Source organism: Lepidochelys olivacea (assembly GCF_965140295.1).
Source record: "Lepidochelys olivacea isolate rLepOli2 genome assembly, chromosome: 9".
Taxonomy (NCBI): domain Eukaryota; kingdom Metazoa; phylum Chordata; order Testudines; family Cheloniidae; genus Lepidochelys; species Lepidochelys olivacea.
Window position 1 is genome coordinate 47,430,889 of NC_140419.1, and position 26,177 is coordinate 47,457,065.

At 49.5% G+C, this 26,177-nt stretch overlaps 1 protein-coding gene across 3 annotated transcripts in view; it reads right to left on the reverse strand.

Moving 5' to 3' along the window:
• MYO7B (myosin VIIB) overlaps positions 1-26,177 on the reverse strand; it is a 97,314-nt gene that overhangs the window by 10,743 nt on the left and 60,394 nt on the right. For all 3 annotated transcript variants that reach the window (XM_084638192.1, XM_084638193.1, XM_084638191.1), the window contains exons 27-43: positions 25,104-25,231; positions 22,944-23,070; positions 21,339-21,458; positions 20,482-20,655; positions 19,306-19,533; positions 18,658-18,825; positions 17,760-17,877; positions 17,539-17,665; positions 16,788-16,957; positions 16,022-16,206; positions 13,979-14,106; positions 13,228-13,385; positions 12,286-12,439; positions 8,189-8,344; positions 2,601-2,706; positions 1,994-2,107; positions 35-122 (exon numbers count right to left, since the gene is read on the reverse strand). In XM_084638192.1, coding sequence (XP_084494318.1) covers positions 35-122; positions 1,994-2,107; positions 2,601-2,706; positions 8,189-8,344; positions 12,286-12,439; positions 13,228-13,385; positions 13,979-14,106; positions 16,022-16,206; positions 16,788-16,957; positions 17,539-17,665; positions 17,760-17,877; positions 18,658-18,825; positions 19,306-19,533; positions 20,482-20,655; positions 21,339-21,458; positions 22,944-23,070; positions 25,104-25,231 — 2,449 coding nt within the window. The remainder of the gene's footprint in view (positions 1-34; positions 123-1,993; positions 2,108-2,600; positions 2,707-8,188; positions 8,345-12,285; positions 12,440-13,227; positions 13,386-13,978; positions 14,107-16,021; positions 16,207-16,787; positions 16,958-17,538; positions 17,666-17,759; positions 17,878-18,657; positions 18,826-19,305; positions 19,534-20,481; positions 20,656-21,338; positions 21,459-22,943; positions 23,071-25,103; positions 25,232-26,177) is intronic.

Genomic DNA, 26,177 nt, shown 5'->3' on the forward strand with positions numbered 1-26,177 from the left:
AACACAGCTACCAAGAGTAGATCCCTTTCCTTACCATCTTTCCCTGGCTTGTTCTTCCGAGTCCAGTCAGTCACCTGCCGTAAGGAGTCAAAGAAGTAGTCGGCTTCATTCTGACTGATTACCTGAAAGACGCAGAGCAATGGGAGGAAGGAAATTGCATCACCCAGAGTCCCTGCCAACAGTACGGACAACGAGAGCACAGACATGGAGGGGAAGGATCAGAGGCAAAGGGAAATGAGAGGAGAGATTTGGGGGAGAGTAGGAGGAAGGCTAATGGAAGTGTCCTTCCCTCCCTGGAGTTTTACTCTGTTGCCATTCTTTTCTTCCCTCCTCCCTGGCTGCTTGCCCTTAACACAGATAGAAGCTGCCTACCCTGTTCTCAGCTAACTCCTGCTGCTGCAGTATTGGCAGACACAGGGCTCCTCTCTCCTGGAGCTCAGCGCTTTGCAGACGATCTATTCCTCCTGGTGCACAAAGATCAAATGGCACCAGAAGGAGAGGGAACACCTGCTGGACTGCCAGCGCCAACAGCCTGGCTTCAGCTTGAGCTGGAGGGGCTTTTGGGTGATAAGCTTATTCAAGGGAGGTATTGAGCACCCACCATCACAATGGAAGCCAACTGGAGTTACAGGCCAACACCTCACAGGGTCCGACCCTAAGCATGGAAAAGATCTGAACCCAGCAGTGTGCAGTAAGTGATCTTTCCCCTCCTTATACTGGAGTGGTGGCCAAGAAGCAGCCTAAGGGCCAAGTGTGGCCCTCAATAGTCTCCCCTTCTGTCCCCAACTACTCATCTTCACATAGGGATGTTACCCACAGAGACCACAGATCCCAAACCACCATGCACCTTCATATAGTCATGGAAACATAGGGCTGGAAGGGACATCGGAAGGCCTTCAAGGACAGCCTCCTGTGCTGAGGCAGGACCAAGTAAACCCAGACTATCCTTGATAGGTGTTTGTCCAACCTATTCTTAAACCTCCAATGATGGGGGATTGCACATTCTCCTTTGGAAATCTATTCTAGTGCTTAACTACCCTTATAGTTAGAGAGTTTTTCCTAATATCTAACCTCAATCTCCCTTGCTGCAGAGAAAGCCCATTACTACTACTACTCCTACCTTCAGGGGACATGGAGAACAATTGATCACCATCCTCTGTATAACAGCCCTTCATATATTTGAAGACTTATCAGCTCCCCCCTCCGTCCTCTTCGCTCCAGACTAAACATGCCCAGTCTTTTTAGCCTTTCCTCATAGGTCAGGTTTTCTAAACCTTTCATCATTTTTTTTTTTTTTTGGTTCTCTTCTGGAATCTCTCCAACTTGTCCCCTAAAATGTGGTGCCCAGAACTGGACACTACTCCAGCTAAGGCCTCACCAGTGCTGAGTAAAGCAGGACAGTGCTGAGTAAAGCAGGAGTAAACCTCCTGTGTTTTACATATGGCACTTCGGTTAATATGCCCCACAATGATATTAGCCTTTTTTGTAATTGCACATTGACTCATATTCAATTTGTGATCCCCTGCTACCTCTGTTACCCTTTTCAGCAGTATCACTGCCTAGCCAGCTATTCCCCATTTTTCAGCTGTGCATTTGATCTTTTTCCTTCCAAAGTGAAGTACTTTGCACTTGGCTTTATTGAATTTCATCTTGTTGATTTCAGACCAATTCTCTAATTTGTCAAGATCACTGTGAATTCTAATCCCATCCTCCAAAGCGCTTGCAACCTTTCCCAGCTGGGTGTCATCTGCAAATTTTATTAGCATATTCTCCACTCCATTAGCCAAGTCATTAGTGAAACTGTTAGTTGTGAATTAAGATGCAGCATTATGCCCTGGAAGTTCTTGTCTCTGCAGCTCATGTCCCCAGAGTAAAGGGGAAAGTAGCAATAATCTGCTCCCTTATTTGTGGCCCCGGCTCCTGGCAGCCAAGGGGGCTACCGCAGGGAGGCTTCCCTGCCACGCTCCATCCTAGCACATCGGAGCAGAGTTACCTTGTCTGCGATCTTGACAAAGAGGCTGAATCCTTCCCAGGAGCTCAGCTGCAGTTTGGAGGCAATGGTCTGACACAGGTTCCGGATTCTGGTGTTTGTCCCCACCTCAAACACCTAAAACACAACAGAAGCCCTGATGGAATGCGACTGGGAAGAAAGGGGTGCTTAGAGCCAACGGATTCAGCTGTGCTGACAATTCAGAACTCTCTGTGGGTCTAGGCCAGTGGTGAGCTACCTGTGGCCCATCAGGGTAATCCGCTGGCGGGCCATCAGACAGTTTGTTTACATTGACCGTCTGCAGGCACGGCCCCCTGCAGCTCTCAGTGGCCGCGGTTGGCCATTCCTGGTCACTGGGAGCTGTGGGCAGCCGTGCCTGCAGATGGTCAATGTAAACAAACTGTCTCGCAACCTGCCAGCGGATTACCCTGATGGGCTGTGTGCAGCCCGTGGACCGCAGGTTGCCCACCACTGATCTAGGTGGATCTTATGAACCAAACAAAGAGTGCAATTCAGCCACCGTTCTGCACAGAGCAGCACCATATTCCATTGAAAAGTGGCCCTACATGAATCAAAGAAGTCAAGGGTAGGAGAAGGAGGGAGTTCTCACCTGCTCTGTATTGTTAGGGAAGCAAACCTTGTGTGAGATCTTGGTGATGTTCTGCTGGATGGCCTCCACCTCCACGTTATGGGGAGCCCACTTCCGAGCGCCATTCCTGGAAAACAACAACCCAAGGCACTTCAGAGCTGGGCATTCACTCATCCCCCTGGGGAGCTGCAGAGTGAGATTAATCTGACGCAGAGACCCCAGCACTCTGGCTTTGCAAAAGGAGACGTTCCCATTGCACCTCTGGCCCTAAAGCACGTTACATATATTAACAGGGCAAGGATGTGCGGGTTGATTGGAACATCCATTAAAAAGCCATTCTACTCTGAAAAGTGGCTAGATAAAAATGGCATTTGTGTGTATTCAGCATTGTAGCTACTGTCTTTAATGGCTAACATAATTTTTTCCTCCTGTTTGCGAGAAGATGGCGAGAGAGCTAGATTCTATTCCGCTTCACGTATTGTCAACAGAATTTTAACTGAGATTCCGATGCAGAATCTTTAATACAGCTGATGATGCAGGTGCCAGCAAGCCCCCAGCTTGGAAGGGCTGTTAGAAGCATTATGTTTTTACCTGTCAACTGAGCAGGGTTGGTGTGGAAGTGTATTCCACAATGCCAGTTTCACACAGTCACACTACAGGTAGAGCTACACTTTAAGGTAAGGGGAGATGGGTCTGACTCAGTCCAGACCTCCACAGAGGCACAGGAGGGACAAAGCTAGCCCATTATTTTAGGGTGCTGCTATTTTCTCTGTTTCCTGCACTTTGTGGAGTAGCTCAGGTAGGGGGAGAAGTGGGGCAGACCAGGCTTGCTGTGGCCAGCCAGATCAATGGGGAGGCGTGGGATGGGGGGGACCCACAGTGACTTAGAGAAGAATTTGGCCTCGCCTCTGACCCAGCATACAGAGTTATTTTGGTTGTTTTTATAACCTCATTTCTTCTAATTTAGTAATGTGAATTTCAGTTAGGGAGGGGAAAACCGAACCTAACATTTGCTTAACAGCACTGCTGTTGATAGGTGACCCTGTTCAGCTCACCAGGATTCAGTCATTCTCAGTGTGAGTACTGGGAGGGGTATCTGGGGCCTCTCTCGAGGTGCGGGGGGGGGGGGGAGTATCGCTGTCTGTCATGGTGGCAGGGCAGCTGGCACAGACCCAGGGACTCAGCACCAGCCGTTAGTTAGCACCTCCCTGCTGAGAGCTGGAGCCTGGGTGGATAGGAACCACTCAGTTGCGGATGAAGGGGCAGGACCAGGGGTGAGCTGGAGCCGGTTCGCACCGGTTCGCTAGAACCAGTTGTTAAATTTAGAAGCCCTTTTAGAACCGGTTGTCCTGCGAGGGCTCTAAATTCTAAAAAGGCTTCTAAATTTAACAACCGGCCATAAGTGGTGTTTTAGGCGCCGACTCCATGGGTGCTCCAGGGCTGGGCAGCTTCCCGCGCCCAGCCCCAGCTCACCTCCGCTCTGCCTCCTCCCCTGAACGTGTTGCCCCCTCTCTGCTTCTCCGCCCCCCCACCCCGGCTTCCCGCAAATCAGCTGTTCGTGCGGGAAGTCTGGGAGGGCTGAGAAGCAAGCGGCGGCTTCGCCCTCAGGCCCGCGGAGGTGGAAGCGGAGCAGAGGTGAGCTGGGGCGGGGGGGTGTGTGAGGAGGGCCGCCCGCACCACAGCAGGTAACCCGGGGGATGCAGGGGAACCGCTCCCCGCCCCAGTTCGCCTCTGCCTTTGCCTCCCTGGGCCTGAGGGCGAAGCCGCCGCTTGCTTTTCAGCCCTCCCAGGCTTCCCGCGCGAACAGCTGACTCATGGGTAGCCAGGGGCGGAGAAGCAGAGCGGGGCGGCGCATTCAGGGGAGGAGGCGGAAGTGAAGTGAGTTGGGGCTGGGCGCGGGGCAGGGCGGGGAACTGCTGGTGGGTGCTCTGCACCCACCAAATTTTCCCCATGGGTGCTCCAGCCCTGGAGCACCCACGGAGTCGGTGCCTAAGGCGCACTTTTGATGTGATCAGTGGGAGGAGTGGCCGCTCCCCCTGCTCCCCCCCTAGCTACGCTACCCTGCCCCTAGGAGCCAGAGGGACCTGCCGGATGTTTCCTGGGAGCCGCCCCAGGTAAGCACCACCGGGACTCCCCACCTCGCCTCCCAGCAGGTACCTCTGGCTCTTAGGGGCAGGGTGGGCACCCACTACGGTGGCCCACGAGACCCTCCTGCCCGGTTCTGGGGGCAGACAGGGGAGGGGGATGGACGGGGCAGGGGTCCCGGGGAGGGTGTGTGTGTCAAGGAACGTGGGGGGTTTGATGGGGCACGAGTCCCAGGGGGCAGGGGTGGGCCACAACCCCCTCATGGGGTGAGGAGGGAACCGGTTGTTAAGATTTTGGCAGCTCATCACTGGGAAGGACCAATGAGGAGGCTCTTTCTGAGCTACCATGTCTGCTCTGCAAAACACCCGGATATTACCTCTTATTTGAAAAATGCACTGAGACAGAGTGTGGAGGATCAAACAAGAGGCAATGTTTGGAAAAACCTGGATGTATGGTAACCCTAGGTGGGGAGGAAAGGTACCCCGAGCACCCACTGGGATGCCGGTGCTGGTTTTCCCCATCCAGGAGCCATGGCATGAAGATGCTGCCCTGGAGGACCAGAGATAGTCCCAGAAGCCCAGTTTGGCTCCACCTCCCCAGAGTTTAGGGGAGTCTTAGGAAGCCCACCTTCCCTGTGGGCTGATGGGAGAAGAATCAGCACTGACAGAGCAGACAGGCCACAGGGAGGGAGGAAGTGTCTGGCCATCTTTAATATGAGGAGAAAAAACAGCCTCTGAAACATACATGCTCTGGTACCCCCCCCACTCTCTGGGCAACTTAATGGAGGCCATCTTCATTTAATAAAAAGCTGCTTTTCCCGGCTAAAGAAACTCTGTCTAGCTGAGCAGTGCCCTGTGGAAGGACGGCACACTATGGGGGGAGGCAGGAGACTTTCAGTCCCTCAGAAGACAAGGCAATGAATAGCTTTCCTGCCCTGGTGTCAATCAGGCAATTTAAAGGCAAATTCACTTTGCAGTGGCGTTTCCCCTAACTGTACAATGCCACCCACTGAGAGCGGGCAAAGCAGCCAAGTTAGCATTCCGACCGAGTCTGGGCCAGGGAAGGTAGGGGGAAGGGACTAGACACGGGGGGAAGACGAGCTGGAAGGGAGAAACAGTCAGGAAGAAAGTCTCTTTGGAACAAACAGCTGGAACAACCAGGGTCAGGATGAACTGGGGCTGGAGCACGTAAGGAGCTCACACCAGCCGGGAAAAGGGGAAGCTGTCTGTGACACTGGCAGGCCAGGCGCCAGCTCTTGCCCAGGCTGCAGCCATTTGCTAAGAAGTAACAAACGCATAGCTGGAGACCAGACTCGTTCCCCTATCTGTTTGTTTTGCTCAAAATAGGAAATAGTTATATAAGAATGTAGTTAGTGTTCAAACTCTATGAAATGCTTGTAAGTTGCTGCATGCATTAATCTCACTTGCAATGTCAGTATTCTGTGCTATAAGGAAATGTGTTATAACTTCGAAAATATTTGCTCTGAGCTTGTGAACCCCTTTCTTCCCTCTGCCCAGCTAGAAGGACTGTCAAAATCAGATGGGCCATCCAGGAGCGTGCAATACAAAGGATTGGTTAATGGCCCTATTGCATCTGGAAAATGCTACGTCCACAGAAGCTCATCCTGAGGACTTGGAAGCTGAATGAAGGAAATAAAGTCACAGGAAAATTTTCCATCTTTTTGGCTGTTTGAATTCTGACAGGGCCAGAAACTCTAAACGGAAGCCAGAGCTCCCCAAGGGCTGCGTCTTGGGTCCGCCCTGAAAGATACTTTGAATTGACAAGTTACAACTCTGGCCCTCTTAGGATTTAGACAGTAACTCATTGGTGTGTATATATTTGCTTGCTTTAACCTGTAAATAACTCATTTATTTTTCCTAGTTAATAACCCTTTAGCTAGTTTATTACAGGATTGGCTACAGGCGTTCTCTTTGGTGTAGTATCTAGATACCAGTTGATCTGTTGGCACAGTTGGTCAGTGACTGGTCTCTTGGGACTGGAAGCAACCTGAATGTGGTGTGATTGTTTTGGTGTAAGTGACCATTCATCACTAAGTTAAATTTGTCCGGGTGGCAAGATAGACTGGAGAGACTCCATGGTAAGACTGTTATAGTGACCCAGGAGGTCACATTTGTTACTGGCTTGGTGTAATCTAATTATAGAACATCACATCAGATTGGGGTGTCTTGCCCTGCTTTTGACAGTCTGCCCTCAGGTAGGCACTCACAGTCATGAGTCGCTCCAGACAGTATGACAATTAAACGTACATATGTTCATATAACATGGAATGCAGACATGTCAAGCTATAGACCTGATTGACACTGATGCCACAGCACCAACTCACTGCAGAGACAGGTCGAGTAACTCAGAGCAGCTCTAGAGGAAACCAGTGAGACCTTCCCCCTCAGCTAACGTGATCCTACCAGCCACTTCAGTTTCTGTGATAGGCCCTCGTCACATTCATGACACCAACCAAAAGAGGATTTCAATCCCTCCCGCTTGTTGTATGTGGGCTTTGCTCTCAGCTCTTGTGGTTTTTCCGAGGGGCTGAGTGAGAGGCAGAGGACAGACGCATGCACACATGGCAGTCCACATTAGGTTGCTAGTGCTCTGGAGCGCTAAGGGAAGCAGACCAATGCTGACAACAATGCTCCATGCTAAGGGGCATGTCAGGGTGAAGCAGGGCATGATCTTAGCCCTGCTTCCCCCTCACAATGCATCAGCTTTTGGCTGCAGAGCAGTATTTCTGTACCTGCTGTACACCTAAGCACCCTGCCCCGTCAGTACACCAGAGGTATGGTGAGCCTGATACCCCATTGCTCTGCCCCCATGTCACTCAGACCAGTGCAGAATGGGTGTAACTGTAACACAACCCAGTGAGAATGAGAATTGCATTGGTGTAGATGACCAGGCAGGGTGCAAGATACTGGTGCATCTAGTGTCTCTACTGAGCAGGATGTATGCTGCCAGGAGCCCCACTCAGATGTTGCTGCTTTTCTCAGCACGGTTCTGGTTCACAGAGCCATATTTACACACTGTGTGACTCCATCAGCTTCACTGGAGTCTCAGCATAATGAATTTAACCCAACATTTTACCTGCAAAGGAGGAGGGGGCATACACTGAGTTTACTGTCTGGATACCACAGAATCAAAACACACCCTCATTTCCAGGTGAAGGGTGGAATGATTCCTGTATGATGCGGGGAATCCTAAAAGGGGATCTCAGTGTTGTCCACTCTTGCAATTTTATCAAAAGTCTCACAATATTTGGTGTTTTTCATAAAGCCTCAGCTCCTGGAGTCATGTGATTCTGTGAGAATCTCAGCTTCCATTTAAAAGCTTCTAGCCCTCATGGTTGTGAATGTGACTTGTGTGCTCCCTAATGGCTCTGAATTCAGAAGGCAAAGAAAAAACCCAAAATTGTCATTTAAAAAAACCCAACCTCTTATGATTTTTAACCCCATCTCAGGATGTTGGGGGCCTGACTCATGATTTTTGAGCTCGTGTGGTTGTCAGTTGTTTACCTCATTACCCTCTGAATTCTCCGGCTGCAGTCCAGAGCCAGGGTCTCTTTCTGACGAGTCTCGATGAACTTCTGGGCATGTTTCAGCAATGATTTGCTGGGAGGGAAGAGGCCGGTGCAGAGCCAGAGTAACTGCCAGCCACTGTTCACACTGTACCTGCAAACACAAAACAGCAGAGCTAGTGTCTGATGGATCCTCCTCAAACCATGCAATAGCTACAGAAAAGAGAAGCCCTGTGTAGAAATATGGCCCCACAATAGAGCACTGTGTCACTCCCAGTAAGAGGAGCAAATCACCAGAGCCTGCATGCAGAACCCAGCAGGCTATTGCTGTACAATGGCAGAGAAGATCATGCTAAATCCAGGCTGATGAATTATTCATGACAGTTGCAAATCTCATGAATAATAATGAGCTCCAGCTTCAAGACTATTGTGGCAGCTGAATCCCTGGGGCCTTCTCCTGCAAAGCCATTGGGTGCTCATGTTCATACAGTGCTACCAACTCACATTTATTTGGATCGTGTTAAGTATTTTTTGTAGCAGATTGTTTGCATTCATCTTCCGCCAGCTGCGCCCCATTGCCCATAACAAAGGAATGCATAGGTGCTGGAACTAGGACCGCTGTGGGTGCTGCAGCACCCCCTGGCTTGAAGTAGTTTCTATTATACGCAGGGTTTACAGTTTGGTTCAGTAGCTCTCAGCACCCCCACTACACAAATTGTTCCAGCACTTCTGCAGGCACTCGCCTTGCAGTTGATTTTTCTGAACATACAATTCTACTCTGAAAAGGGATGGTATAAATGGCATGGTGGGGTTCCATAATTATCTCCCAGTGACTCTCGATCAAATTTGCTCAATTCACATATATCTAATCTCCAACCCTGCAAACTGTTTGGGGTCTTCTGGCTTGTGCAGCATCACCAGTAATAATGGTTCTGCAGCTGGAACTCTGTTGATGAGGCCAGAAGCAGAACAGATTCCAGTCACAGTGATGGCTCTGAACTGCTAAGTCATGAGCCAGTTTGGTCAGTGTAGGAAGTAGATCTGACCCTTTTACACAGTCACTTTTCTGAGGGCCAGATTTTGATTGCAGCTACACCAGTATAAATCTGGAGAATCTTCAGTAATAAATGTTTCTGACTTTACACCCATGTAAATGAGGGCAGAATTTGGTCCATAGTGCACCAGTCTGGGAAGGATATAACATTTGTTTCCCTTGCTGTTCCAATGAAAATATGCTCAAATAGCCATGTTTTAGGGACTGTTATTTCCACCCCAGTGACGCAGGGGATAATCACTAGGGCTAAAGTGGTGGAATGAAGGAGGAACTGCACTGGTATCATGATTAGAAATCCTGCATTAATACCATTTGTAATGAGAGAGTGTGGTCTTTGAGACTGACAAGGAGGGAACCCTGCCCATTCCCTCATGAATGGAGCCAGCACACCCACAACTGCCCCACCAGAAGCAGAGGGGTGGGACAGGAAGTATAAAGGGCGGGCCCTCTAGCTCAGTTGGGCTGGAATCACTGGAGGAGGTGGATGCCTCTTGCTTGCTGCTGGGGCTCGAGCCTGAGAGAGACCTTAACAGCACTGAGGACCCAGAGGCACTGCCTGATGCCAGGGATGCTGAGAAGTTGCTGGGACTGCCGTTAGCAGTGTATCCCAGGGAGACTGAGGACAATCCCAACGCACAGGTACAGCATGAGAAGAGTGTAGGAAGTAGCTCAGGGACACCAGACTCTACTCTGGTTGTGGTATTACCGAAGTACTGGTCAGTGTGTTGCGGTAGGATCCCCATTGACCCAGTGGAGTAGGGTGGGCTGGGGTTCCCCTATCCCCTGAAACCCCATCCCAGGGGTGGTAATTTCCCCATCTTAGGCCAAGAGGCCTGCATTTGTCTGCCATCTGCATGAGCCCCTAGCTGTGTGGCACGGTGCCCTGCCTGCAGCCAGAGCCCTAGACTACCTGCCACTTGGCCCTGCCTAGAGGGCCAGAGCTTTAGAGACTGCTAAATCTCCCAATAATCCTTGCCTAGAGAGGGACCTGAGAGTGAGGGGGTGTGGCCTTTGAGATTGACAGGGAGGGACAGCCACCCACTCCTACACCATTATACAGCTATTTGTATGCAAAGTACACCAACATTCCACTTGCAGCACCATCATGGTAAAGCACATGCCCAGATGGAAGAGTCAGTTCTGTCTGGTGCACTGATGCAATGCTGCAGGCTGGCAAACCCTGTTTGTTGGTGAAATAATTAATAATAATAATACTTTGCACTTGTATAGCAATCCTTTCTATGAGATTGAGCCATACGACACCCCTGAGAAATAGGTAACTCTAACTACAATTTTAAAGATGGGGAAACTGAGGCACAGCTTTATTCAGAGACTTGCTCATTGTCACGCTGCAAGCCAGATGCAGTCAAGAAGAGAACCTAGAACTCCTGCCTGCCTGTTTCATCCTCTAACCACTAGATCATGCTGCCTTGCTCCCTTCCAAAGTGATCTGGTTTGATCATTATGCCTTGTGTAATTTTTAAATCCTTTATGAGCAGTGTTCTAAGTGGCACCAATGAGCTCTGAAGGGAGTTGTGCCCAGCCTGCCTGGATGGACTGCCATGGTGCGGGGTCTAGGTGTAATGTGTTGTCTTGACAGCCTGCAGTTCTAGAAACCACAATAACACTGTGGTACTGGCTGTGATCCATGGAATGTCACCAGTGGTTATAACTGTGAGGCCAAATGTTAACCTAGAAATAGTTTAGACTTACAAGCTATTTACATGACAATGAGGTGTAGGCAAATCCCTGCCCCAAGATAGCAAACCATCTCTAGTGCATGCTGTGTATTTGTTTGTTCTGAAATGGTTATTCTTGCCTATGTTCGTACATTCCACTTATCACACTGGAACGTGATTCTGACCCATCATTGATGACTGCTACTAGAGGAAACAGTAGCAGTAAGAGTCTCTCCCTGCCAGACAAGGAATGTAACAGAATGTGTTGCTCTCACATGTATTAATCTTGTTGATTTGTTTTATACAACAGCCTCCTGAGCCACTCTCTCTGGGACAGGAAGCTGCTGGGTCTTGTGCTTGGGGGCTGCTTTCACATCTCATGGGGCCTTGTTCTCAAACCTGCTCCGCCCCCAGCAGCTCACCATGTAGATCTCTTTGGAAAACCTAGCCACTAACTCTGATGCCTAAATGGGAGCTGAGCTCTCTTGACAGTCTGGCCCCAGGTGTATTGCCTCTGCCCACCCTGCTCTGCTAATGATGCCAGACTCAGTGAATCTCTTGCTGCTTTGTTGCACAGACTTCTCCATACCTTGTTTCCTGCAGCTCCCTGCACGTGGAATGTCCTCCCTGGACCAGGAGACCCCTCCTCATTCAAATCCCCTCACTCCTTTAGGACCTGTTTCTGTCCTGACTCCACAAAGTGAGTCAGCATGACAAAACCTTAGTGCTGTGACCCATCCTTCCCACCTTGCCCCACTCTGCTGTCTTGTTGCCCTGAGTCCTGTCTGAGACTCCACTGCAAGCTCTTTGGGCAGGGAGCCTGTGCCATTCATCTATTCTGCAAGGCGCTGTAAAGTAATACATAACAATCAGAATGAGGGGAAGCCAACAGAAGATCCAGTGACAACCGTGTGCTAACATGACCCTTACAGCAGGGAAGCTAAACTTGGTGGGGGGCTGGATGGGAAGGCGGAGGGGGACAACCTATTCTCTAATATAATGGTTATAAAGGCACACAAGACCCACGTATCTCCATTCACAGCTACATAGCCAGCACTGAGGGGAAAAGGCTCCCCTCTCACTCCCCTGCACAGACAGCCACAGTCTCCGAGGGAGTAAACCTGCAGACAGTGCTAGCATCTCAAGAAGGGATGGGGCCACAGTCACAGCTGCTCCCCACAAGCACCAGCCAATAGTGCTGAGAGGGGAGGGTGCCCATCGCACCAGGGTGCTGCTCCTGCAGACATTCCCTCCCACTACAGCTGCTGCAGGAATTCCAGCTCGCTGCAGCTCCCCAGATCTTGGATTGGAATCACCCGTCATGTACTGGAGGATGGGGCCAGATGTACACGGGCCTGGTACCTGTTGCTGTTCTCGGTCAGCTGTTTCATGATCTGACAATAGATCTCATCCCGCAGCACCTCCTCCTGGATAGCTGCCACAAATATCTGGTCAGTGAGCTCCACGGAGGACCGTGCCTGTTTTGAGGGGTAGTCCCCCATGAACTTCATGATGGGTGAAGGCACAGTTAAGGACTGTCCGCATGGGACAGACACATAATCAGCAGAGACTTGGGGCAAATCCTGGCCATGGTGCTGGGCGTTACTTCATTGCCAGTCAAGCAATAGATACATGAGGCCCAGTCATATCCCCTGGCTGTGCCTCCCACTGGAACCTACCCCTTATCTTCCCAGCATAGCCACCACCAAGTTAGGACCTGTGCTTGCTTTTACAGTCACCATTAACTGCATGGATTTGTCACCCTCTCTACCAGAATGCCTCTCCTGGGATTATTCCACAGGGGTTCTTGGGAGACTCCTGGTGTGTATTGGTGAGAGGAACCCTGTTCTGTTCCTTGTACCTTCTCCACAAGCACCGTCCTTTCAGCTGCATGACTCCTGTGGCTTTAGCTGCCTGACCCTTGCAGGAGGACACCCAACAGTTCAGAAGCTCTGGAATCATGCAGGAAGCCACATGCTTTCTAACCGGAATTACTTAATTGCTGGCAAATTGTATGTGCATTCTAGCAGCAGCTACCTCAAGATCCTCTTAGGTGGATGGACCCTCGGGATGTACCCTATGTGGTGGGGCTGTTGAGCCGTAGAGTAGAGCAGTTTTTCCCTTTGCGGGAAAGATGGCACTCTCTTAACCCCATGTGCTCTACATAGCTACCTCCCCCCCATTTACAATGGCTGGGATATGAGACTAAAGGAAGTGAAACAGACATGGATCACTGCCAGTAGCTTTTCCATTGCCCTACCAGTAACACAGCTCCGCCCAGCTGAGGGGGAGATGAAAGGATATCAATGAAAGCCTGGCAAGCAAGGTCCCGAAGTTCTGGATCTGCACACACCTTCCTCAGTAAGGGCTGCTTCAGGGGTTCCTTGGAGAGTGCCCACAGCTGGCTGCGCCCGCGAGATTTGTGGAGGACAGCCTTGCTGATGGACTCCTTTTCAGGAACCCTGAATGGAAACAGAAATAGTTCATTCTGACCTGTTAGATCAGTAGTAACATTAAACAGGAAGCCAGCACTGTGAAAACTGATCTGTGACCATGCTCTATGCCAGAGTGATGAGCTAGTACTGTAGATGGGGCTGCCAGGGCCTGGGAATGCACTGTGACCGCACATCCTTGTAGATATCAGCAGAAGGAAAGCACAGAAGACATCAGAGGTTTGAAAAACTATTTTTCCTCCTTCTGCTGGGACCCGAGAGGACACTGCATGTCCCAGTTCTGTGTTAGTTACATGGCAAATCCTGGAGCTAGAAATAGTGTTATGTGGAAGGAAGAGAATTACAGTTCAGACCATCCTAGTCTGGCCATCCTGCAGATAGGCGACCCTAGGAGTTCCTGGGTCAGAATCTCCACCTAGTTGGAGTCACTCCACTGTCAGCTTCATTACAAGTAAGAGGAAACGTAGCTCAGAGGTGTGTTCCGCCATGGAATCATTGCTACCCCCATGATAGGGTTAAAGGGTTTGTTTCAATCAGTCAGACATGAACCCTTTTTCCAGAGTCCTGCTCTGAGCAGTCTCTCCAGGTACAGGGAGCTTTACCTGAAGTACTCATAGGAAAACTCCTCAAGCGTGTAGGGCTTCACTTTCACTTCCTCTTCCTCCGCCTCCTCCGTGCGAGAATTCAGTGACGCCAACCTCCTCTGATCGGGTGACATCATCAGCAAGCTCTGGAAATACACAGAGACTTCACACTATTACAGGGCTCTGTGCAAACATTTTGACATTATTATCACTGGATACACACAAATGGCATTGTACACCAGGCTCAATTATTCTCTGCTGCAATAGTGTTGGGAATCTGCAGAGGCTCAAGAAAGCAGCCGATTTACATTCTTAGGTAGACCCAAACACAGACAGCAAGTGCTGGAGTCAGTCTTGATTAATGCCAGCACAGCACTCATTAGAAATCCACCTCCTTTTTGTCTGATTCATCTTTCAGTAGGTCCCTGGGATGGGGAGTCCTCCTGTGCACAAGTCAGAGCAGGTTAAATTAGGTTAATTAACCTGATAGACTGCATCTGGTGAGGAACCAGGGATTGAAAGGTTGGTTGATAATGGAGCCCAGCTAAGAAGGAACAGATGGGATTGGTATAAAGCCAGGAAATGGGGAGCAGAAAGGGGCTTCAGGGGAAGTAGTCTGTGCTTACTTCCTCCCTGCCTCGGAGAAGGGAGGTGTGTTTGGGGCTATGGAATTAAGTAGTCTGTAGTTACTTCCTGGGAGGAGGGAATTTGGGTTGGTAAATCCAGAGAGGGGGAAGCCAGAAGATGTAGGCAGGAGTCCAGGAATATAGCAACAGGATCTTGGAAAAAGCAGTCCACAGTTGCTAGACATAGGTTCCCTGGGTTCCCCTACCAGCCACTGGGGAAGTGGCACAGGCTGGGCAGTGGAACAAAGCCTGCATGGGACAGTTGTCCAATAGGAGTCTGCTATCCTGGAAGGGGAGGCCCATATTAACCTAGCTCGAGGGCCAAGTCACAAAGAGCAAGCCATGAAGAGAGCATCCTGAGTTGCAGACAAAGATGGCAGGGCACGTGAACGAGCAGCAGAAGGGGGTGCTGGAAGGAGCTAATCCCCAGAACAGCCAGGAGCGGGTGCCCCAGCGTTAAGTGTGCCCCATAACAGTCCCCTTTAATCCTCTTGTACAGTACAAAATATAGCAACTCTCTAAAACTGGGATAGCCAATTCATCAGTGGGAAGATGGTGATTAGGGTGAAACTTGTGCTGGGTGCCTGTTAGGTGTGTTCCTTTAACACAATGTTCTGAGATGGGAGCGGCTCCCATCTGTTTGTAGACCTGTATTTCCAATCAGCCAGCCTGCAGCAAGATGGGACCCGTCAGCTAAGTAAATCCACTGACTGTATTTGCAACAAATAGTTCCGAAAAATGCGCTGGGGCTTTGGGGTTTGTTTTGGTTTTTTATAAAAGGCAGAAATAGCCCAAATCATGGCATTAATCCAACATTCAGCACAAAAATCTGGGAATTCAACTGCACACACAAGTCCCCGCCCCTGCCCCACGTCCCTGCTCCTCCGCCTACCTCCCAGCACTTTCCGCTGCCAAACAGCTGTTTGGCGGCGCTTCGGACTTTCCAGGGGGGAGGAGTGGGGACACGGCACGCTCAGGGGAGGAGGCGGAGAAGAGGCGGGCAGGGGCAGGGACTTGGGAGAAAGGGGTGGAATGGGGGTGGGGCAAGAGGAGCCAGGGGTGGGGTCGAGCACCCACAGGGAACAGTGGAAGTCAGCGCCTATGTTACCATTAACTGTATAAAGTCATACAAAGACAGAGGGCACGGAGTTATGGCTGCTATATGTGCCATCATCTGGAAACTTATGCCTTTTGTGCAACTGAAATCTCATCCTCACTGTTGGACTAAGGGTTTTGTTTGTTTTGTCTTTGTTTTTGCATTTAATTCTGACTCATTTGTTGCTCCTATGAAAGGCATCAACCTGGTCTAAGTTGGGAGGACCACTCATATTCCAATGAACAGTCGCATTCAGTACTGTCATGCCATTCACCCCTGGGTCTGCAAGGCCTGGAGACCATTCTATTATTGTCTGTGTCCCCAGCACATGCTCCTTACCAGCACTTGGCTAGATGGTTTTGCAATGGAAGGGATGATATAGATTGCTTCTAAAGACACAATCCCCATCTTGGCAGTCCTTTCATTTTGAGCATAGGCCCAGCCACCATGATTTCCTTCCAGCCCTTTGTCCTGGGTCAGAATCAGCAAGTCCCCCTTCTTGAAGGGCAGAATGGCAGGGTCCCCTGGAAACAAAGAGAGCTATAGTATCCTATTCAGGCTTTATAATGTCAGAAGAAAATACAGGGGATTTCAATCATAAAGACAAGTAAAATGAGTTTGCAAGGCCTGGGCTCAGTTACCAGTAGGAAGCAATTTGTGTAACAATGGCTGATCATACAATAGCACTTTTTACAGCAGACACTGACACGTCCTCTGGCAGCCTGTGCCTGCTCCCACTGAGGTCAATAGCAAAACTTACATTGATTGTGATGGGAGCAGAATGGGTCCCTCGGACTGCCAATGATGCAGGGAAAAGAGCTCACGAATGAGAATTAAGTGAATGTGGCAGGTGGAGTTCCTGGACTATGCAGTGTCCAAGAGAAGCAAACAGCAGCGAAGGGGGAAGGAAGGTCGATTTGTTGATTTCAGGGAGGCCTGAACCATGGTGCCTGAGATGCTGGCTCATTGTGGTGATCATTACTGACTCTTCCTGGAGTAAAGTTTCTGTCTCCTTGAGCTTTCCTGCTTCTCTTTTAGCTCTTTTGAGTGCTTACTGGGGGTCACAAGACTTCTTCCTGCCCAAGAGAAGGCTTGTCAGACTAACCTTGCTGCTTGCTCTCCTGCATGGCCACAGCATACTGGGACCTCTTCTTCAGTCCTTCCAGAAACAGGACCACTAGCTCCGCGATGACAATGCTGTGGACAGACGTCAGGACAAACTCCTCTGCCCGCAGCGTGATGAGAGTGCAGCTCTGCCCAAAAGACTTCACTGCCCTGTGGATCCAGAGTGGTTTGTTACTGGAACATCTGCAAAGCTTGTATCACCTTTTTGCTACATCCATACACAGCCCTCTATCTGCAGCTCAAGGCAGGCAAAGCCTCCCCACAGGGGCAGGAACTTCCTGGGCATGCATTAGCACTAACAGGAGTTAGGAGCTCCTGACTCAACTTCTCGAAAGTAGGTGAGTGAAACTCTGGCTCACTCTCTCTTGAGAGCATCACATGTTGGTTCAGCTGCCCCATGTGTCTCCGCAAAGTTACCTCATTCTAGGCACTGAGGAGCATCCGTCTCCTGGAGTGAGCAGTGAATTAATTCAATGTAAGGCTTCCCTCACACTAATGCACCTCAGTCCTGACCTGGAAGGATGATCTTTCCCTGGACTGACTGGGGAAGTTCATTCATTCAGAAACTCTCTGAACGTGTCCCAAGGATGGATGCTGACCCAGACTCAGAACAACCACCTTTCTCGGGTAGCGAGGGGAAGAGAATCTCCATCCTCCATGGAGAGCCGTTGGCTGAGTCTAAGCTGAGAGGCAGCTGTTTTCTCTGGATCGTGCCAATCCAGGGGACTAACCTGTTGGTGTGTATTCCAGTGATTTCTGGGAAGGACAGATCGAGGAGCCGCTTTTCTGACTCATCTAGGAAGCAGATCCCTTTCCAGTTAATGGCTACTATGAAGTGGTTCTTGGGCAGACTGGGCCCTGGAAAGGCAGAAATAGCCCATTTATAGATATTGTTCAGCCCTTCTCTCTTTATCCTGTTCCTATCCCCTTACCCACTCACTGCTGATGTTACCTGAAAATCTGGTGACTTCAAAGAACCTAGAAAAGAGCAAAGGCCACTGAAAACGGGCAAAATCCACTAGCTGCTCCTTCACGCTCTGAGGGGAAAGCCGGTCCTGTGTGTATGGGGCCTACAACACAAAAACAAGGCCATGGCTTCTTTTATGCAGATCCAGGGTACACATACTGAAGAGCAACATCCAAAGACACACAAGGAACAGGACCAACGCTGCAAGGTGCAGAGAGTCCTCAACTCCCTGGACTTCTTAGGGAGTTCAGCAATTTGCAGGATTGGGCCCAATTTCATCTGCAAAAAATCAAACCCCAGGCAGTCTCCATGGACCCGAGCTGTCCCATTCAGACATGGCTAATGGCACAGGCAGCTATTTGGATTCTAAGCTCCCCTGGACTGGGATCTCATCTCCTTAGTTGTCTGTCAAGGGTTTAACACACAGTGGGTGTCATAGAAATACTAATACAATTAATCAGTATAATCCATCTTGCCAATAGAACAGGGAGCGTAATATGCATGAACGCCAACCATCCCATGTTGTGTCTACTCTGAATCAATCGCCATAGCAGCCACCAGTGGTGACTCTTTAAGAAACCCCCTGAGTGGCTGCAGAAATAAACTGTACTGCCTCTTTCTGCTCCCAGAGGAGACAGCATGGCCCCTCTTCCTGCTCCTCCCTAATGAACCATGCAGGGCACATGCATGGAGATGCTTCTTACTGCTCTCTGACAAATCTTTAGGCACCAGCCAGTGCTCCTCTCACTACTGCTCCTTGGGACACCTCACACCAATGGGCATGTTATAAATGGAATTCATTAATTAAAGAAGTAGAAGCTGGAGCTTAACACAGGGTCTTGGAGGCTCAAGATCAATTCACAGTGTTATGCGAGGTCCGTACCTTGGCATGTGCATACGTTATGAGGCTCACCCACTTCTCCTGGGGCTTTGACTTCAGCAGCTTGGCTGGGATGAAGTCCTGGAGTAGCTTCTGGACCAGCTCATTGTGGATGGAGTCCCCAAACTGAATGTAGCAATATTTTGCTCCTACTTCCACCAAATCCTCCTCCTGCAACAATTCAGCTAGTTAAATGAAGCCTGGAAAGTCATAGCTGAGTCCTACCACCCTTTGAGATCTACTGACGAGACATGCTATACAAGAGCTGGGTATTCTGATCCAACACTACACGGTCTGGAGTCAGTATAGCAACAGTCATTTTTCTGCTCTCAGCATGGCTGCCGTAGGCAGCAATACAGTAGGAAGAGAGTGACCTAGGATGCGGTCACAGTGCCAAGCAGGACAATCAAGTCCATATTAAAATAGAACCCAAGCAACTCCTCAGGGCGTGTGTGTAGCATCCAACGTGAGCTGGCAGATGCAGCTTACCTTAGATCATACTCTGGCTGGGCTGCTGGCACCGTCTTTTGGAAAAGTGCCTGTTGAGAGGGTGGTTGGACACACCTCCATCAACCTGCCCTCCTCTGCTTATCCCCTTTGGAAGCCCCTATGTCCTACTGCCCCCATGCAAAGGGCAGTCAGGAACCCCACCTTCTCACAGCGGTATTCTCCAAACCGGATCCCGCGAATGATCTGGTGGTAAATGAGCTCCGTGCTGACTGGATCTTCCTTCGAGTTGTGCCAGGGAGTGAAGATCTCTTTCCGAAAGTAGAGGCGCCATGGGGTGTTGCGTTCATGGGCACCCTGCTCCTTCACCAGCTGCTCGCACTGGGAGATGGCATCCATGACATGATCCCGGCCGCTACCCAGTGACCAAACCTAAGAGCAGAGGGATAATCCGTTTCAGGGAAAGGTCTGATTTCTAATTTAGTGAGTGACAATAGACTAGCACGCCCCTGTCTGCTAACAACGAAGATGTCCCAGACACATCAGTTCATATGGTGGGCTAGTTCAGAGGGGTCCTGGATGGGACTGGGCAAGTTACACACTAGTAAGTGGGTGTAACTTACACACCAGGGCATGGAAGGGCAGGGTGGTGTCTGGAAAAACAACCAGGAAGGTAAAGGTACGGGGGTCCAGGAGTAGGACTGCTTTATCATACACCCATCTTTTTGCTTTTCCTGCTACAGCCATGCACCTCTGCCCCCTCAGGGTTTAGCATACACCCACTTACCTGCACTTGCACTGGTGGTTTATTTTACACAATGGTGTCACTTCTGAGTTCAGCCCATTGAGTTTAGAGCCCAACTCTGAGCACCCAGACCACATGCTGCTCTAAGCCAGTACTTCATTAGCATAACAATATAGGGGGAAAGGATGTGCAGAGTGACAGCATGTGAATTACAGGGCTGTGCCTCATGGGGACTGCAGGCAACTGTTCCAAAGTTTGGGTTAAGCGCCCACTGATGGCAAAATGCATCAGCAGCTCCTAGGACTTGGAGCGTGGAAAATGGAACTCTCCCCTGTGTAGGGCTGAGAAATACTGACAGCAGTAAGAGGGGAATATCTATGATGGAAAACAAGAATGCCCGAGCAGGCAAATGGAGGGGAACTGTCAGCCGTTGGAAGTGACAAAAAGCAAGAGAGTAGAACCAGTGCTGTAAGGGAGTCCTCAGCCAGGTGGGACAGATATTAGAGGAGATTCCCAGTGTGGAGCTTGTGGAGGACTATTCGAGGTCATTCCCTTGGGAGGAGCTTCTGGAGGGTTATTAGAGGCCATTCCTGGGGAGGAGTTTGAGGATTTCAGGATGGATTTCAATACTTTACCTTGTCATACACAGCAATGTAGAGTGAAAAACCAAACGTGTCCTTCAGCGTCATTTTATCAGCTACCAACTGGCAGATCTCTTTGGCAATGGAGGCTGAATCTGCAGGAACCGTGATGCTTTGGCCATTCATCAAGGTGACATTAAATACAATGGGTTTCTTCTGCTTTGTTGCCTGTTAGCCAGAATTAAGTGAATGAGAAGAATCAGAGGCAGACCCCACTTTCCCAAGGAGAATGGAGGAGTCATTTAGATTTAAGAGCTCTCTCTGCACCACCTTTACACCATGATCACAATCACGTTCGAGATCTCAGCTCATTAAGTGAGGTTACGTCTTCACTAGAAATGCTGCGGTAGTGCATCAGTGTAGACACTCACTACAGCGATGGGAGAGGCTCTCCCCTTGCTGTAGTTAATCCATCTCCCCCAAGGCAGTATCTAGTTTGACAGAAGAATACTTGCATTTGAAGACTTTTCACACCCCTGAGCAATGTAGCTGGGTCGACCTAACTTTTTAGTGTAGGCCTGGCCTCAGTCTGCAGGGCCCATACAAAGGAAAAGAGAATAAAAACCAGCTCCACACCCATCTTGCAGCTTCATCAAAAGGACAGCAAATGCAGCAGCACACAACTGGTCACCCATCTTATGGATCTGATGCATTATGACAAAGTCCTGATTTTGTTAGTCCACCTGGCAAGGAGTGACTACAACTGGGCATGTCTAACAGCATAGCCAGAGCAGGTTTACTGTCTTTCAGTTCCTGGACTTGGAAAGATCAGCCAGTGAAGACAAGTAAATACCATTCAACATGAACACACAGATATGTAACTGAGAACCCGCTGATGAGAGAGAAACTACCTGTAGCTCCAGCCAGCTGGGAGGTTCAGTCCGCGCTCCATTGGTATAGGTGCGATTCAACCGCTCAGCACAATACGGCGCGTAGCCTGTGGGCCCATTGCAGATGAAATTCAGCAGGTACTGGATGTACAAAACATAAGAGACAATTAGGAAATGCAGATGTTGCTAAAGAACTGGTGTCTCACAAGGGCCAGTAGATCAGATCAGCCTGATCCTATAATAGCTCTTCCCAAACCAATTTGCCAATGCATTGCACTGGGTTTCTTGGCATTTTCTAATCATACTACTTAGTCATCCATTAAGATTTCTATGGAGAAATCAATCTTCAACTCCTGCAGAGCTTACACTAGCATGTCAATTCAGTGAAGTTCAAGGAATTTTGAACTAGAAGAATCTGTAGTGATATGCAGAGCTAAACCCTCAACAGGGAGTAAGATCTGTGCCAATTGCTCACTCTGTGATATGGAAGTATTATTGCAAATGCAGGCGCCTGCCTGGCGACTGCATGATACCAAGGGCATCCTTTGTCCATGCAGTCCTACTGTTTGCACAGAATTGCAGTAACTACACATGCAAACATGGGTGCTTAATTGCACATGGACCTCAGGACTCTCTCTGGAAATTTGGCCTGTTATCTGAATCCACAGGTCAGTCTAGAAGCCTCCTGCAAACCTCATGCTTCAGGGGGCAGAGTGCTCATATCCCTGTAAATCAGGAAAGGCACTATTTCCGTTCCAACATGCAGCCTGGAACAACTGGCCAGGGGTATTACGGTGTTTTACCTTCCTCTGAAGGATCAGGGACCAATCATTGGAAGAGCAGGATGCTAAAATAGGCTCCATTGTAATCAACTGTGGGCTGTAAAGAAACTTTTGGAGCCAGTAGACCTGACTCAATCTCACTTATTATTTAACTTCAAATGAGCTACTCCTATGTTGCACCAGCAAGAGATCAGAATCAGGCCTGTTGTGTTGAATTCATCCCTGCGGTAACTGGGCCTGATTTGGATCTCTCCCCTAAATCACTATTAATGCCATTGAAGTAGGCAGTGGAATTACACCACTATGCAAGTGGATGAGATCAGAATCAGGCCCCACTGCCATCAATGGAATGACAGCAGGGATGTACGCGTCTTGGCCATGCCCCATACATTCCGTTTGGGCTGGGTCTTTGGCTTTGCAAAGAGAGAGGGGAGGAACACTTGCAGAGTAATCTGTGGTGAGGGAGTTGCTACTGATCTTTACTTCTAACTATTCCCCTCCCGTCGCATTACAAATGCCTGTAACATGTATAGTATGGGTCAGATCCTCAGCAGGTGTAAATTGGTATAGCGCTTCTGAAGCAACCTGGAGTAACTCAAATGAAGTCAGAGCACTGAAGTCTATGCAGCATCTGAGTCTCTGGCTCATGTATTTACGTCTGAAGGAGGGTGAAGGGTACAATACGGGAGATTTATGTATTGATGTGGGGGAGTAACGATGTGAGGGAGTTTCTGCCTCCATCCTACCACCAGTCGCTATAGCAACCAGTTAATTCTACATATTGTAGCCAAATACAACAACAAACAAGCCCCCAGACCTGGTCCAGGAAATGAGGGCACGATACCTTCACAAACTTGTCTGAGGGAGGGAAACAGCCCAGGCAAAGCGAGAGGAGGATCCAGCCTCGAGCTCGACTGCTCTTGTTGTTGTTTCCAGAGAGCTGCTTGCAGATCTGGCAGTAAATCTCATCTCTGTAACAAGACACATGCTGATCACACTGTCAAAGAGAATGATGGACATTATGCCGTCAAACTGTGGCTTGATGGATCCCTGCAGCATTCAGACTGACCATTTCAGCTCTTTAAAATTACCTCTGTGTCAGCTCAGTATATTTTATTTAGTTCCTTTTCCACGGTGCTCAAGGCACCTCCCCCTCATTCAGAAATCCAGCCTCCCGATAGCTCGAAGGTAGGAACTATTACTGTATCATCATCCAATCTCACAGGTAGGGATCTGAGGCACAGAGAGAGTGATTGACTTGCCCAAGTCACACAGGAAGCCAGGATGTTCTGAATCTCAGTTCAGTGCCTCTTGCACAAGGAAGTTAATCCTACAGTGCCTTGTCCCCATGGATGTTGTATGTCCAAGGGGGAAAGGGATAGCTCAGTGGTTTGAGCATTGGCCTGTTAAACCCAGGGTTGTGAGTTCAATCCTTGAGGGGACCATTTAGGGATCTGGGGTAAAAATTGGAGATTGGTCCCGCTTTGAGCAGGACGTTGGACTAGATGACCTCCTGAGGTCCCTTCCAACCCTGATATTCTATGTCCAGTCCAGTCTGACTGTGACCAAAGGCTGTTACCATTCAACAGCTTTTGGTGGCTTATATGAAATGAGTTTGGGAGTTTCAGTCCAGCTCCCAGGGGGCAAGCACTCCATTGTCTACAGAAACGTCAGGCATGAATGTGCAGGCTTTGACCACCATGGACAGAGACCCAGGGAAAGCGTAGATTATTTTAGAATGGCTCTATATAAACAAGCAGGATAGTTGTCACCTTGGCATCATGAAAGAACACAAGGGAGAGAGTCTAGTAGTTGGGATTTTAAATAAGCTTTCAGAGAAATCATGGCTAATGTTGGAGTTAACTAGTATGGCAGTGTGCAACCTGTGAAAATGCAAGCTAGCAAGAGCATAGTGGAAGCATGGGCAAAAAGCACTAATGAACATTTCAGTGGGGAAAAGAGAAGCAACATTAAAAATCTCTCTTAAAATAACTTAGTTCCCTGGATAGAAACATGGACACAGAACACAGGGCAGAGGAGCTCTGCCCAACCACTGGGATCAAAGGCAGGAAGTGTATGAAACAAGGACATTGGGGGCCAATTTTCAGCTAGCATAAACTGTAATAGCTCAATTGAAGATAATTTATACCAGCTGAGGATCTGTCCCAGGAGTATGTCGAGTATGCCCAGCCCAAGACAGCCCAGCCCAAGTTAGGGTGAAGAAGAATAATAAAAAACATAGAAATGTAGGGGTGGAAATGACCTTGTGTGGTCATCTAGTCCAGCCTCCTGCGCTGAGGCAGGACCAAGTAAACCTAGGCCATCCCTGGCAGCTGTTTGTCTAATGTGTTCTTATATCTCCGGTGATGGGGATTCCACAATGTACCTTGGAAGCCTATTCAGTACTTAACCGCCATTCAGAGTTAGAATGTTTTTCCTGACATCTAATTTAAATCCCCCTTGATGCTAATTAAGCCAATTACTACTTGGCCTGCTTTTGGTGGACATGGAGAACAATTAATCGGAGTTCTCTTTATAACAGCCATTTACATATTTGAAACTCTTGGCATGTCCCCCCCTTCGCTAGACTAAACATGCCCAATTCTTTCAACCTTTCCTCTTAGGTCAGATTTTCTAAACCTGGTGTTGCATCGGACATTTGAGCTTTTGGCAGGCCACAGCACAAAAGCAGGCCCTACTGCATACCCCTGAGATGTTCAGCGATAGAGGTTGATATAGGTGAGAGAACCAGTAAGATGGACACTGATCTCATCAAAAATGGCAGGACAGGCAGGCAGGGAGGAAGGCGGTTCCAGCAGACAGTGGTGAGAGAACCTCTTGGGAGTAGCTGGTTACTCTGGACAGACAGACAGACTTCCTCAGAGATGAATTGAGCCCCAACTCCTCAGTTAATGGGAGTTGATAGCAGGATTTGGAAAGAGAGCTCAGGATGGTTTTGTAGCTGTGGGTGGTTGGCCTTTGATGACAGGTGCAAGTTCCATACCTGATGGCAGGGCGCAGGATTGCATTGCCGATAATGAAGTGCACTTTTTCAAGGTTGGACATCGGTCTATCCAAGATTGTGCTCTGCTCCTGGATTAGCTCCTCCCTACTGTTCAGCTGACTCACCACCTGAAACAGAAAGGCAGGATTCTCAGTAGCTCTTCTTTTGTACTAGTCAGTTGCAACTGGGTTCAGGAATAGATGCCTCTACTGTATCTCTACAGCCAAAACATTCCCAGCATAACCCAGTGACAGCTGAGAGCTGACCAGAGCATCATTATTTCAATGTAAATTAATCCAAAATATCTATTGCTGCAGCTTTCAGAGTAGCAGCCGTGTTAGTCTCTATTCACCAAAAGAAAAGGAGTACTATAGCTCACGAAAGCTTATGCTCAAATAAATTTGTTAGTCTCTAAGGTGCCACAAGTACTCCTTTTCTTATTGCTGCAGCATTACCCTCACCGACTAGCTGGTTCTACTTAGCTCTACTGTGACCTTTGGCTCTGCAATAGCATGAAGTCCCTGTTGCACTCATATACTATAGTGATGAGTATTCTGTAAACATCTAGACCAGAGGTGGGCAAACTCCGGCCCGCGGGACCAACCCTACCCGGCCCCTGAGCTCCTGGCCCGGGAGGCTAGCCCCCGGCCCCTCCCCTGCTGTTACTCCCTCCCCCATAGCCGTGCAGGCAGTGTTCTGGGCAGTGGCACTGCGCACTCATGCAGGGCAGTGCGGCAGCGTGTCTGGCTCCAACTGCATGGTGTGGCTGCCAGACATGCTGCTCTGAGCGGTATGGTAAGGGCGCTGGGCCGGGGCCAGGGGGTTGGATAAGGGGCAAGGGGTTCAGTGGGGCAGTCAGGGGACAAGGAGCAGGGGAGTTGGATAGGGGGTGGGGTCCTGGGGGGGCAGTTAGGAGCGGGGATCCCAGGAGGGGGCGGTCAGGGGACAAGGAGCAGGGGGGGTTGGATGGATCAAGGGTTCTGAGGGGGGCAGTCGGGGGCGGGAAGTGGGAGGTGTCGGATAGTGGGAGGGGGGTCAGGCTGTTTGGGGAGGCACAGCCTTCCCTACCCGGCC